Source organism: Acomys minous (assembly GCF_964271855.1).
Source record: "Acomys minous genome assembly, chromosome: 6".
Classification (NCBI taxonomy): domain Eukaryota; kingdom Metazoa; phylum Chordata; class Mammalia; order Rodentia; family Muridae; genus Acomys; species Acomys minous.
Genome location: NC_140487.1, coordinates 46,744,076 through 46,759,117, shown reverse-complemented (window position 1 = coordinate 46,759,117; position 15,042 = coordinate 46,744,076). Strand labels below are relative to the sequence as shown.

General features: G+C 37.7%; 1 protein-coding gene across 2 annotated transcripts in view; it reads left to right on the top strand.

The window, feature by feature from the left end:
* The window catches only part of GRID2 (glutamate ionotropic receptor delta type subunit 2), a 1,382,318-nt gene that overhangs the window by 771,656 nt on the left and 595,620 nt on the right, over positions 1–15,042 (top strand). For both annotated transcript variants that reach the window (XM_084785474.1, XM_084785473.1), the window contains exon 5: positions 7,602–7,655. In XM_084785474.1, coding sequence (XP_084641600.1) covers positions 7,602–7,655 — 54 coding nt within the window. The remainder of the gene's footprint in view (positions 1–7,601; positions 7,656–15,042) is intronic.

The following is a 15,042-nucleotide window of genomic DNA, read 5'->3' as shown; positions in this document are numbered from 1 at the left end:
AACATAAACACACAGACACACACACACACAGACACACACACACACACACACACACAATCTTGGCATAGTACATTTTTGACACAGCAAAGATACAAGAACCCTACAATATCAACTGAAACTCTAAAAGAATTAAAAATAGAGGCAAGTGTGATGGCAGCTGTCTAAAGCCCAGCACTTAAGATCTGGGAGAAAGAAGATCAGATCAAAGCTACCTCAGCTATATCATGAATTCAAGGCTAAAAAGACAAACCCAAAATGAATTTAAAAGAGAAATAGAAACAATAATATAGTGGTGGGCTGACCTAATGCTAATATCAAACCTTTATCTTCTCATCAAACCACTGAAATTTTGAGTTTACTTTTCATCACTGCTCAGTCTTTGTTGAACCTTACAGGACACAGGAAGACAGTCTATGCCATGTGATGAAGGCAGAGTGTTTTTTCTTGCATCAGCACCCATATTTTACACATTGAGAAACAGTTGGTATCACAGTGCTGGCCATCTCTCTGCTGTGGCCTGATTCCATCTCCCAGGGGGTGTGGGAAACCCAAGTGCACAGCAGCAACAATAAATCTAGTGAATCCGTTTATGAAATAATTTTGGCAGTAGTGGCAAGAGGATTTGGATGGAAGTATTTGTGATCTTCCAGCTGGAAGATCAGAGTACAGCTTCCAAAGCGAAAAGGCAGAAAGTGGGATGGCAGATAGTGGCTGCTTGGAGAAAACAGAAGAGAGCCAGGGCTCCATGCTGAGCACAGGAGAACCACAAACAAGACCATGGGCTGTAGAACAGCCCCCTGCTGTCCAGTATCAACGTGAGGATTTCTGGTGCCATCTGCTGGATCGATTTGGGACTTCAGACCCCATGTGCAAGAGCACTTCACTGCCTCATTATAGCTCCTATGCTAGGGAGCAGGCCCTGGCAAAACCAAAAGGCAGGCTAGAGAAATGGCGCTCACCAGTACCCTAATGTGAATGTGTTTATGGAGTCTTAGGAAGAGCAGAATACAGTGTGTGTTCCATGCTTCAGTTCTAGACCCAACTCTGTGGTCCTGTTGACCTAAAAGAACCACTAGGACAGATGCATGGACTTTCTACTCCTAACAAAAATTCCTTTTGAAAAATCGCTTATGTACTATCTACCTTTTACTTTTTTACCCTCTTTATATCCTTTATTGGAAAGAATGCAGTAATGTGGTTTGGTTTTGTGTTTGTTTGTTTGTTTGTTTTGAAACAGAAACAGAAAGAAATGGAAGCAAAGTGGCATCACCATTTGGTCTAAATCATTAAGTCTGATTTGGGATTTACATGAACATAGCAGTTCACCAGCAGTTCTTTCTTTGTGAAAACTGGTCATCTTGCTGGCTGTGCGTTCTGTAGGGCTATTGTGGAGCTCTTTTCTCTCATTGCAGGACTTCAGTGAAGTTTCGAGGTTGTGAAAAGTGTATGGGCACACTGACACTGATTCTAGTTTGCAGTTCTTGAAACATTATAATCACATGACATCTACAGTAGGAAAAAAGTGATTCTTTGTAAAATTCACTTGGAATTTTGTCAGTCTGTACATCTTGCCCTGGAGACCCATAACACATCCATTAAGACACAAGGAGCTGACAAGCTCAATGTGATCCATTGTCTCTTATCTTCCCGATGATATTATTATGTAGGAATAATCTTTACTCTTAGTGAGAAGAGGGAAGCTGAGTCTTACCAGCTTGGTAGTTTGTGTAAGAAAAATAAAATGAAAGCATTGACTCAGAATTTCAAGTTCATATTTGTGACTATGGAGCTCCAAAATATGATCTATAAATTTTTTTTTATCTATTAGCGCGTTTCATGTTCATTATCCTTCTGGATTTGTGTTCAGCACTTTGAGGAGCATGACAGTATTAACACTGGTTTAGCTTTATTTACCCTAATGGTTGTAGAACTTTGGATAACTTTTGTGGAAACACTGTTGCACTGAATGCAGTGTTAGCAATGCTGACTGTATTCTATTAATAGAATACACCATACTGTATTCTTTTATTACAAATGAGAAGCAGAAAGGGAGTAAATCTTCTACATTTCTCTGGCTACTATTTCTGGAATAACTCTTGGTTCTTTCCCCTCACTGCCTTCTACCTTGTATCCGGCATAGGTAGGAATGGGCAAGCGAACACCCGCTATCCTAGCTGCTGTGGTGCACCACAAACCCTTGTATAAATATTCCGTGCATCCTGAAAAGGAAACAAGTATAATTTAGTTGAGCCACAGCTTGAGTGAAATAACAGCATGTTGCTATCACTGTTTAGTCAATTAAATTGTCTTCTGTACTTGTAGGATCTGTTCAGCATTTAATCCCAGTGAGATCCGTGCTCTGGCAGTGTGCTTGATTTCTTTGCTTCAGATTGTCTTACTTAACACAACTAAAGATTTGAGAACGAACATTGGAAGACATGATGATAAATTGCTGGGCTGTACTAAAGACTCAGAAGTCCTAAGGTCCTGCGAGTGACAGATGGTCTGTCCTTACTCATGGCTCGTCTCTCGACAGGCCTTGATTCCTTCCTCGTCTTCTTTTTTTTCTGAATTCTCTTAAAGTAAGCTCAGCCTTGAGGGAGGTAGAAGGTCCCCTTTGTTATAATTACATTGCTAAATGTAGAAGTGGCCTGTATGTGGGACATGCTCTTTGCACGCTACATGTTGTGTCTATTGCTGACTCACGTGGAGAGGATATTCAAAACAGTAAAACCCCTATCTCCAAGTCTCCTGTTTCTCTGCTGAAGTCAGTTGCTGTTCTCACTGGATAGCTTTGCTCCACTTTGTTAATCTCCCTTACAGCTTCCTGGACTGCCCAGGAGAGAAGCAATGTAGTCTTTCAGGCCAGCTCTTCTGACTCACCATGGTAATAAATGCTATTATTGAGTTATGAATACTTCACTGTTTTATTATAACCTAAGATCTTTGATATGGTGTGCTTGGATATGAAAGTGATCCTATTAGATAAATAAACAAATAGATAAATAACATTTTAAAGATGAGAAAAGAAGAGGGGGGAGCTTCAACCCAGTTAAATCTGAGCTGTGCTTTTTAAGTAAGAAAGTTGAGGAAAGAGGCATACTCTCCCTGTTGCTGTGACAAAAAAATAAAACTGACAAAGGCAACTTAAAAGAAGGAGAGCTTTATTTTGATGCAGTATTGCAGAGGCAACACAGTCCACTTTGGCAGAGAAGCCGGGGTGATGTGAGTATGGCAGCTAGTGAGGATGTGTCAGAAGTCGGGAAGCAGGGCATGGGGGTGGGGGTGGGGGTTGGCGGATACTCAAGCCTGGTTCTTGCAGAAGCCAAAAGGGGCATTAGATTCCCTGGGACTGGGGTTAAAGGCAATTATGAGATGGAATGTGGGTGCTGGGAAACAAACGCGGGGCCACTGGCAGCATATGCTCTTAATTTCCAAGCCGTCTCTCCACTCTCCCATTATGTATTTGGATCACTATAACTTTGTCTTTGTTCTAAAAGCACAGACTTCCCTAGTGAAAGCCAAGAGATCTGTGACCCCAGCCCATGCGACGGTGCTGCTTGTATTGATAGTGAGTTTTCCAGCTCAGCTAAGCCTTTCTGGAAACAACTTCATGGACATACCTGAGATGAGTTTCCATGGTGATTCTAAATCCAGTCAAGTTGACAATGTGAATTCATCATTGCAGAAACAATCTTTCTTAATTGAGTTATAACGTGACTATAGAAATAAATGCAAAGAATTTAGAAATTCTAGGAAACCGTAAAATAATTTAAATAGTAATGTCTCAAATCGAGAATTTGGTCCTTTACCTCAAAAATGCCACCAGTTTGATGCAGCATTTCCGAAAATCTTGTTACATAGATAGGGATTAACATTACTAAAGATATTTAAACTGACTTGGATTCCCAGTGATCATTTGTCATTCCTTATCTGCACTCAGTTCCAAAGTTCCTTTCCTGTAAATGTGCCTTCCTTAGGGATGGGCACTACCAGCTGGGGATGGTAATCATGAGAAGGAATACACTCTCGTGCTACTTCTCCTTTAACTCTCCGGCGGGCCTCAGCCTCTCTGGTATACCACCTGTGCCTTCTACTATGATTCAGATAGTAGTCATTTAAATTCCTGAGGTCTAGGCTGTTGAGCTCCATCCTCTTATGCTCCTCTCCAAAGGATCTTTCCATTATTTTAATCAGTTTAAAAAATATTGCCTTCTTTCAGTAGCATTTAATTAAAAAAAAAAACAAGAAGCAGTGTGATATTATTATTAATTCATTAACAAATTAACCTTGACCTAAAGGAATTCTATTCCTTTTTTTTAGTTGGTATTTATCAAGATAGCTTTTTGCATAGTTTTTTAAAACTGCTTTTTTGAAACTTACTGCTTTCGTAATACATGGATTTGTACATATAAATATTCTACATTGTATGATTTAAGGTACGGGACATCTCTGTCTTTTCATTACTAAGTGTCATTATTACAGCAGTTGCTTTCCTTCTACAATAAAAAAAAAATTGTAGAAGAAAATGTCAAATATTTAATATCCACTAAAATGTCCAGAACGCAACCCATATTCTTTGGATCAAGTCTTTATCAAATCATATAAGCTCAATTTATGCTAGTAATTATATTAATTAAAATTTAAGATCGTAAAATGGTGCTAACCCAAAATGCAGTGTTTCATATTAGCTCAGTGTGACAGCAGAGAATATGGAGAAAAGTTCTTCACTGAACTAGAGCCACGGTGACTTTCAAAGTGTTCCTGGCCATGACGTAGTGGCCTAATCCACCTGTTGCGATGTATAGCAAGCAGGCACAAATACACAGGCACAGGTATATATAAGGGGACATGCATGCAGGTATGAAAGTGTTCTGCATCACTTCTGCTCACATTATCTAGCTTTGAAAAAAAGATACAGGACTAACTTTAAAACAGCATCACAGAGGACCAATAGAGGACTTGGCAGTTTGAAAGCCCAAAGGGGTGGGGGGTGCAGGGGGGGGCAAAAGACACTGTTTAACAAAGCATATGAGGTATGTGGATGGAATACTCAAACACACTCAAACGGAGGAGCACACAATTGCCTACCTATGGCAAAGAGGTCTCAGCTAATAATATGAAAAGGAACTGACTCTTTCTTTCAAGTAAATGCTAATAACTGTTTCCTTGTTTCACATTTATACTGCTAAAGTAATTTTGTATTATAATACTCCTGGGGGAAGGAAAGAGTACAGCAGAGCACTTCTCTACTGTCCCCGAGGGAAGATGGCCAGCACCATTGTCTGGGATGAGACAGGTACATCATGGTCTTTGATGAGACAAGTGACTCATGGTCAGGGATGAGAGAGGTGAACCATGGTCTTAGATGAGACACATGCATCATGGTCTTGGATATGACACTTGTATCATGGTCTGAGATGAAGTACTTGCACCATGGTCTGGGATGGGACACTTGCATCATGGCCTGGGATGAGATGGTTGGCTCATGGTCTGGGATGGGACACTTGCATCTTGGTTTGGGTGAGATGGTTGGATCATGGTCTGGGATAGGACATTTGCATCATGGTCTGAGATGAGGCACTTGTATTGTGGTCTGGGATGGGACACTTGCATCTTGGTCTGGATGAGATATGTCTTTCTTTGTGGAACAACCATATTGTTTTGTGCTCTCTCCTGATTGTTTCAAGGCATGGTGTAAAAGACTACATTCACTTTCTGTAGAAACTATTCATGTTAGCATTTAACAGTCCCTCAGTGCTGCAATAAAATAACTCCTTGACAATAACTACATGCAATGTAGCGTTCTCCTACTTAAATTTTCTTTACTGGTCCACATAGCACAAATTATCTTTAAAAGGGCAATTTAACCTAATTTTTTTTCCTATTTTGTTATTTGTATTATTTAGAAGTGCTTTCAGTCTGTGTTACCCATTGCTTGGGTTAACTTTTGTCTAACCCATGTTTTAAGTTTAAGGTTTTCCCCCATATGTACAAACATGTTACACAGAGATAGATTTTCTAGGAGCCAAATGTTGAGCTTATATCTTCTTAAATTCTGATGGGATTTCCACATGTTTTCTAATGCATTTCATTGTTACTAATTCATTGATATGCCTCTATAACTATTAATGAAAAAGTAAAATTTAAAAAGAAACTTTGCTATGACTGATATAAAATTAAAAAATGAATTTCTATAGTTAAACCTGGAAATTGTCACACATCACATCTTCCATGAGAACCCATAGTGACCATATATATACCGTTTAAATAAAAACCTGAAAGTAGAAACAAGCCTTCATTTTTCTGATAATTCATTATTTTTATTATTCAGCAAGTTCATGGGATTCAGATAACATATATTGAAATAGTATAAGATATCAATGTAAAAACAAGTGCAAGTAATTATATGTTTGAATTGAAAAAAAATCTAACAGCACAACAAATATTGACCCAATAATATTTCTTCTTATTCAAGACACCTTTGAAACACTGTTTCTCCATAAAACAAAAAAAGCAACTCCTAAATCCAGTTTATAATTTGAAATATCCTTGGTAGATCATGGAAAGCATCCTCACTTGAGACCAAGTCTAGTCTATGAATTTACCACTAAAAATGCAATAATAATTTGTTACACAGCCTCCTCACTCATTATGTGCTCCTGACATTAACTGTAACAAAGTGTCTTAGAAAATTTATGGTAGGAATATGTATGAGGAAAACTTTGTTACAAAAGCTGCACATACATATGTACACACACATATATGCACTTGCACACCTATACAGACAAAAATGCACAGAGAGATATATACACATATTTGTCCAGAGCCTACTAAGCTTATTTTTGGCCTATGCCAACTATTCAAAGTTCATCAGCAGAGATTGGTCCATGCCTTTTATGCCAGCACTTGAGGGACCATGGAAAAAAAATCTATGAGTATTCAAGGCCAGCCTGCTCTATAACATGTGTTGCATGCCACCAGCCAGGGTTACATAATGAGATTCTGTCTCCAAAAGATTGTTACTTACATATTGTTTATTAATTTTTATGCTTTATCAGCCTAAAAGCTACACAAATTTCCTAGCAATACATATTGTAAATATAATCTGAATGCTCTTACTATTTTGTTGCTTTACTTTAGAACTGAACCTACTTCAAATACACTCAGCACAACCATTTTTTTTTTCAGAATAGATTTTACCCAAACAGTAGCATACACAGAAAGATGATAAAAATTGAATTGTGATCAAATGAGATTGTAGCACTATTTAGATATTTAACAGCACTGAAATGTATTTAAAAAGAGGGATATGATATGAAATTTGAAATCTGTTCAATATAGAAATATTATTATTTAAATGCTTTTCTTTTAGAAATTTGCATTTTTCCAACTTTGATAAATGTTCTTTCCAAGCTTCTATAGCTTGTCTCCAGGGCCTGCCAGCAAGCATCCCTGTACCTACACTGCTCTGTGGATGGCTTTCCATCTGTAGCTGATCCACAGCTTTCCTTACAGTCTGCTTTATGGGGTGGTGGTTGCCTTTAGAGTGTCTCCATAGTGATAGTTAACTCTGATGACTTGTTTGCTTTCTCTTCTAGGTGGTGGAGACAAATCTGGTTGCTTTTGACTGTCACTGGATCATTATAAATGAGGTAAAGCCACCCTCCCCTGCTATCACCCACCACTTTTTCATACATGGAGCCTCAGAAAGCCTTCCCTCCAAGAGGAAGCAGAACAGGAAGCTAAGGCTCGATGTACCTTCATGAATGCTCGCTAATAAAAAGAGGAGCAAGGTTTTTTATCTGAGTTAAATAAGTGGAGAAAGCCTCCCCCATTGTGTACCGTTTAGCTTTCCTGTTGCATGCACTGCCTCCTTAGAGAGATCAGCCTTATGAAACGTTCAGCTCTTCTTTGCAAGCAATGTGAATCTCCCTGGGGAGAGTCTGGGTTTCCTTTGTATTTTAATGTCTTTTTCTTTTTAAACTTTCATATCTGTCTCCCTACCTGAAGATTTAATGGTTCAGCATATGAACATGATTCAACAAAGAACAGGGTTTTTTTTTTTGTTTTCACAAAGAAATACAACTGTTTTAAAAATCCATAGATACATCGAATTCTTTTAGGAAGTCTTCCTAACATTTTGCAGAGGTAATTCAAAGGATTGAGAGTGTGCTACAACTTGAGAAGGTTGTTTCCTTAGCATTTGCCAGTCAAGACCAGCAAAGACAGGAACAGATCAGACCTGAACAACTCGGGTGACTGCCCCGGCAGCATGATATGTCCTCAGAATGACACAGCGCCTAACCCTGCCTATTATTTGTAAATAGATAGTGTATTACTGATGTACCTATGCTGTTGATTGGATTATAAGACAATGGAATTGTTTTAAGGACAATAGAGCATTTTGAATAAAATGTTGGTTTTGCAGCCATCAAAACAAACAAAATAGATTTTACCTTGGCTTGTTATCTGTTACAATGGACTTATTGTATAAAATGACAACATGACCTCTCCATGGTAAGGTTAAGGGGAAGATTCTTATTGTCGATATGAGAGATAGAACAGCCAGAAGCATCTGTAAGAGTCCAGAGAAAAGAAAAAATAGTGTACTGAACATAGCCAGCAGATTGGATCTGATTGGAGAGAGAGGGAGAGAGAGACAGAGACAGAGACAGAGAGAGAGACAGAGAGAGAGACAGAGAGAGAGAGAGAGAGAGAGAGAGAGAGAGAGACAGAGACAGAGACAGAGACAGAGAGAGACAGAGAGAGACAGAGAGAGGAGAGAGAGACAGACAGAGAGAGAGAGAGAGAGAGACAGAGACAGAGACAGAGACAGAGACAGAGAGAGACAGAGTGAGGAGAGAGAGACAGACAGAGACAGAGAGGGAGGACAGACAGAGAAAACAGAGTCATATTGAGGAATAGCAGATTTATAAGGAGACTGTGTAGCTGGAGGAAGAGAAGCCAAAGAGCTGGAAGAAGTTTAGGGTAAGGAAAGAGAAAAGCTAGGACCATGGGGCATGGAACTTGAAACGGGTAACAAATACTTTGATGCTGAGGGAGCCTGGAGGCCAGCATTTGCTTTGGTGTGCTAAGAGTCTCCATAGATAGCCATTTTCTCCTTCTGGTGATGAGGGAAATGGCTCCAATTGGTAGAGGAAAATTGGATTCACAAGTTCCTGAGAGATGCTGGTTGTTATCTACTCACCGAAAACCCCTCTATAGCCCAGGACTGCCTTTTGTCTGCCTCTGAGGAACTGGTGTTTCCTTGGGTCTTAACACTTACATCCTTTCCGTGTGATGGGTATATCTTTTATCCTAGAGGATATTTAAAGAATTCAAAAAGCTCTGTGTTAACAAAGTCTGAGGAGTGACACCAAACCTGCTGCCTCAGCAGCCATCTTTTCCTGTTACACCTTACTTGCACTCTCTCACATAACTTCATAGACTATGGCAGCCACAAGGATGGGTAGATGATAAAGAATTTTCCTCTCCAAAAAGAAAAGTGAGACACTCTTATTCCAAATGTTTCTCATACACAAGGATTCATTCTTTTTATCTCAGAGTAAAGATACTGGAGCCATCTCCCCATCTGATTTGTGAGTGCCAATCTTTAGGCTTATATTATTTGTCACTATATTTCTGATGTATTTTTTTTTTTTGAGATTCTTTCAGGAAGTCTGGCTGCACAAGATCTCTTTTCAATGACCTTCTGATCATGCCTATTGATTTCCACCTAGATGATTATACATCAGACTAGAAAGAAAAGCAACAGTGAGAAGAATTTAGTGAACTTTCATACATTTTCAGATAGGCAATTTTGTTTTTCTGAAAGGAAACTAAACTTTGAACATATTAAATAATCTATCAAGTATCAGAAATTATTAAGTGGAAATAATGGGGTTTTAATAGCCGTGTTACCAGTGTCAAGCTTCAGTTTCTTCTGGGTTTGTTTTGTTTTTGACAATTCTTCTCAGTTATATTTTTGGAATCCCGATTTTCTTTAGTTTAATTATTTTTTTTTAGATTTTCAGAATCCTCATCTGTTTTAATCTCACACCCAACTTCTCTCTCTCATTTTTAAATCTGTTTATTCACTTTACATCCTGATTGTAACCCCATCCCTCTTCCCCTGCCCAACTTCTTGTAAAGACCACCGTGGGTTTCCTACTGCAGGTCAAACTGGGAGCTTCTACTTGTTGGTGTCCACAAAGCAGGCTGGGAAGGAAAAAAAAAGTGTATTCTTGCCTCCTTAGAGGGTAATCAAACAAATCAATACATCTTTTAAATGGAAGGTCATTTTCATCTACCTTTTGCTGAGACTGCAGAGGGGACCCTTACATTCTTTTTATTCTATCGCCAATTTTGCTCCTAGAGTTATACTTTAATCCTGAAAGTATGAACATGGTTAAAGCAACAAAAACAGGCTAGGCATTTCCCTACCATTCAAAGGTCAACAGTACTTCAGAGGAAAGTTCCCCTTCATCACCTTTATATTATAAGCTCTATTATACATATGTAGTTGAGGAGACTTACATGTGTTTCCTTAATGGTGTCTTAGTTACCATGCTGCAAAAGAAAGTAACCAATGAAGAAATAAATTTAACTGGCCAATTACTCGTTCAGTATTAGCACTGCAGACGGTGATAGAAGACGTCAATTATTTTCTAAACCTGAAGACTTTGTTATGAATGCTTCTAATGCTGACTTCATCTTTACTGTCTGGAAACTCTTACTGTGTTTGACTTGTGATCATATTTTTTTTTCCTTGAAAAAACTGCCATTTCTCTCTAGCAAGTCAATACTGTTTAGGCCAAAACATAAAATTTACATCAGCTATTGCTTTTATCTGAACCAAACAGAAGCACTAAGAATGAACACGTTTGCAAGGAAAAGTATTATCAGCCAGGGCATTCGAGGCCAGCTCTAACCTTCTATCCAATCCCACTCAGCCACCTCTTTCTCTGGAAATCTACTTTAGGAAATTTGATCCATGCCTTTCTCTCCCAAGATTTTGGTTTTGTTTTATATATACATAGTTATTAGAAACATTTGATAGAAGAATCATGATTTACCCCAATCTCAATTTAAGAAATGGATTTTTCAATTTTTTTAAGAAGCTGAATATCTTCCAGAGTAACAACAAAACCTTCGCAGATGTGTGAATGCCCATTTGACTGAACATGGAGAAAGTAATTTTGTTTACTTCACTTTGTGTAACTATGGGTTAGTAGCTAAGTTTAAGATGGGTTGCAAAAAATTATTTAATCTTATTGTACCAATAATTTCATAGAGGGATTATAAATCAAAGTTGACATTGTGCATTATGGTCCAAGTTGTAGAAACTTGAAAATAATACATTTTGTTTTAATTTGCATCAAGTATGAAGTGCTAATAAAGGGCTGTGGCAGCTCACAAGGACCAATCAATCAGGTTAGGACTTGGTGATGTTTCTATTCAGTCATTTCATAACAGACTTTCTGTGCCCATGATAGCATCCCTTTAGGGCCCTGAAGCAAATGGCTTGGTGTTTTGTTTTATAAAAGCCAGTACTTAGAAAGCTCACCTGGTTCAGCTGCAGTGCTCCTGACTCTGAGGATGCTGACCCTGGCTGTCAATGCCTCATGTCACTCCAATGACTTAAAACAAGTTTAAGCCATACTTCTCTGTTAGTCAGTGAGGGCTGTGGCTGAGAAAGAGAAGAAGCCATTAGTTTGGGGGTTTGGATTCTATTTCAGATTCCAATATAGTGTTTACAAAACTTCTTCTTGTTAGTGTTGGACTTTCCTGAAATGACACAGGTCATCTCTGCCACAGCAAGAAGAACACAAACAAATTAGGAAAAAAGCATCTTTTTCAAATGGCACTGTGGCAAACTGCAACATCTCATTACTGAAATTTGTTATGTCAGGATTTTTATCATTTTGAATGCATCATAAGCATCTAATATTAAATTTTCAGCTGATTCTATTAGAGGATGGTTTAATAAAACCTTAATATTTGTTCATGAAGTAAAATTTCAGTTTCCAAGCACTTATTCAATAATTACTGTGATCCAGTAACTTCATTAGATGCAAAGAGATAAAGAACGAGAAAGAGGGAGCACATGGGAAAGAGAAATAAAAAACTATTTTTCTGAAATAATTAATACAGTTGAGGTTATTAACTGATTTAATGGACCTTAAAATCTTTCCATCCTCCCAATTTCTGTTAGTGTCAGTCTGAAGTTGACCTACTTCGAGACTCCAGGAGTGACTGATTTCTAAAGTGTGTTTCTGTGTTCTTACCAGATGATTTTTTTGTCTTTTCCCATGTTAGACTTTACACAGTTCAGAGTCCAGTCTACATTAAACTAGTAATGTAAAGTAAATATTTACTTGAGTGATTCAACTCAATGATTTAAGATTACTAGCAATCAGTGTTTGGAAAAATAGTGTTATGCTTTGTTCCTAATGAAGTCCTCTATGCTAGACAAGCCTGCTTGTTTGTATTACACTCAATTCTGTGTTTATACATATGCCAGTGTATACTATAAAGACAATATTAGAATTCTGATTCTTCATAGTCTTTAACCATCAAAATAGTTTGGTATCTCTTTAAGATAGCATTTACTATATTGGATGGTGCTGGGGTCTCAAGGGGCATTCCTTTTTCATAAACTAGTTCCTCGTGGGATTGTTTTGAAAATCCTATAATTTAAATATTATTCCTTAAAAAAAGAAGAAAACAGAAACTCCATCTCTAAAAACAAAAACAAAACAACAATAAAAATGAATAGGACAATGTAGACCCCTGATGACACAAGAGTTTGTTATTTATTACAGCCATTTACTTAGTGATTTTTTTCCCCCCGTTTCAGAAGGATTTATGTTTTGGATTAACTGATCAGTTGTCACCAAATGCTTATATTACTTTGAGTCTGCCACTCTTGAAGTGCACTTTTTGGAGATGGAAGGAAAGTGTTGATATGAAGCAGGCCCTGGTCAAGCTGCCATGCCACTCTGAATAGGTTCTGGAGATCAAGTTCCAAAACTCAAATTGGGAGTAAAATTTTTGAGACCGTTACATTTCCCACAGAGTGGCCCGTTCTCTTCTTCCAGGAAATCGCTTTCATTTTCCTCCCTCAAATAATAGCAGTCAAAATATATTCTATTCAAATTGGCATTTCTCCAGATTTACTCGAAGTTGCACAAGTGAGAGCTTCATCTTATGAAGCTTGTAGTGGTGACCAATGCTTTCTGTGTTTGGAGATGGACCTGTCACAGCAGTTGTCTTGGGGCAGAGGATCTTATTCCTTTGCAGCTATCAGCCACTTAACGTTGACGTTATGTGTCTTCACTACTGTCACTGCCCTCATTCTTGAATATTAATCAAAGTCATTCCACTAAGGAAATGTGGCTTCGTCTATAATTAGCGCACACCATTCCTTGTTTATCTCATAACATTTCTAAAATCTTTCATGAGTAAATATAATTTGAATGAATACCTTTGAGTCTCCTTGGTTCTTTATTTGTAATGTGTTAACAAACAGGGATTCAATGTGGTTTTTTAAAAGAAAATGAGATATCGGTTAAAGGGGCTGCTAGCCTTTTGTCTGATAAAAAGTGGGCATTTATTATCTCCAGATTTTGACTCTAATATATTGGCTAGTAGTTCATCACCATGTGGGGTACAGATGCAGATGGTAATATTTGATAAGTTTGAATAAATATGTATCTGCTTTGAAAATAAGAACATATTAACATAAAAGGAAACCAATGTACTGTTTACTACCTTCTAGGTGAAACTTCCTGGCTGTACAATATGGCATATTAAAACACTGAAAGATATTGAGCAATGTTGCTGTTAATGCACTTGAAAATATTCCAAATTAATAACAGGTATTAAAATAAAATTGACTGGACACTGTTTCATTTTGTTTTGCAGACAGGTAGCAGAGCATTCAGAATACCAGGCTTTTGGCAGACAGAGTTTAGGTGGCCAGTGAAGTGACACAGACTGAGGGAGAAAGATGACATTTAGGCTTCTGAAAGCCATTGTTTATGGTGCATTAAGGATTAATCGCCCAGAACTTTCTGATTGTTACTGTGGATACATCTGATGGCAGGAGTTATTTTACTTTTAGAAAAACCTATATTTCATAAGTAACATAAAGGATGAGTTTCCTGGCTAACATGCCACAAAGAATGATAATTTGTAATTAGCATGATAGAGAAAAAAAAAGAAAGTTAACACTTACAAGGTCTGTTTCTCTTCATTATTCAGTATTGGTTTCTTGGATAGAAACATAGGAATATATAATGCAGTCCATAATATCCCATGTCAAATCATTTATCTTCATTGCATAAAAATCGATTCACACCAATAATCTGCTCGTCGCAAAAGCTTTATTGGCTTAAAAGGTTCCAAATGGGCATGATGGAGCACAAGCTGCTTTAGTAAAGACTGCTGGGAAACTGAAATTATGTCTGTCACTTTTGTTCTAATTCCAAGTAAAACAGATGTGTATATATAAAACATCATTTTTGTATTACTTCTATGTTTGCCATTGGGCCAAATCATCAAATCTAATTTCAGAATAAGGATATGTGGGTGAAGGGAGTAGATAATGCTTTTGTTAGAATTTGGCAGACACACACACACACACACACACACACACACACACACACACACAGAGTCAATATCATTTGCATAGTGCTAGGTCTCATTGACATGGTTCGGTCCTGCTCATCAACAGAATGTTTTACATTCGTGCAATGACCACAGCAAGAAGTTAGTGCTTTCATCAGTAAGAAAACATTTTAAAACAGTGTCCCTTTCTTCTTTCTATACCTAGTTCATTTAAAATTCTCCATTTTTGTTGCCAAGAACAACATTGATCCATCTTACACCGCCCCACCCTTCACAGATACGCAAAATATCTTGAAAGTTATTAGTGAATCATGAGTTGTAACTGAATCTAATTTTTGTGAACTTTCAATATTTTTCTTCTGTTTTCAGAATACCCTCTTATTAAATTGCTTTTAATAAACTGCACTT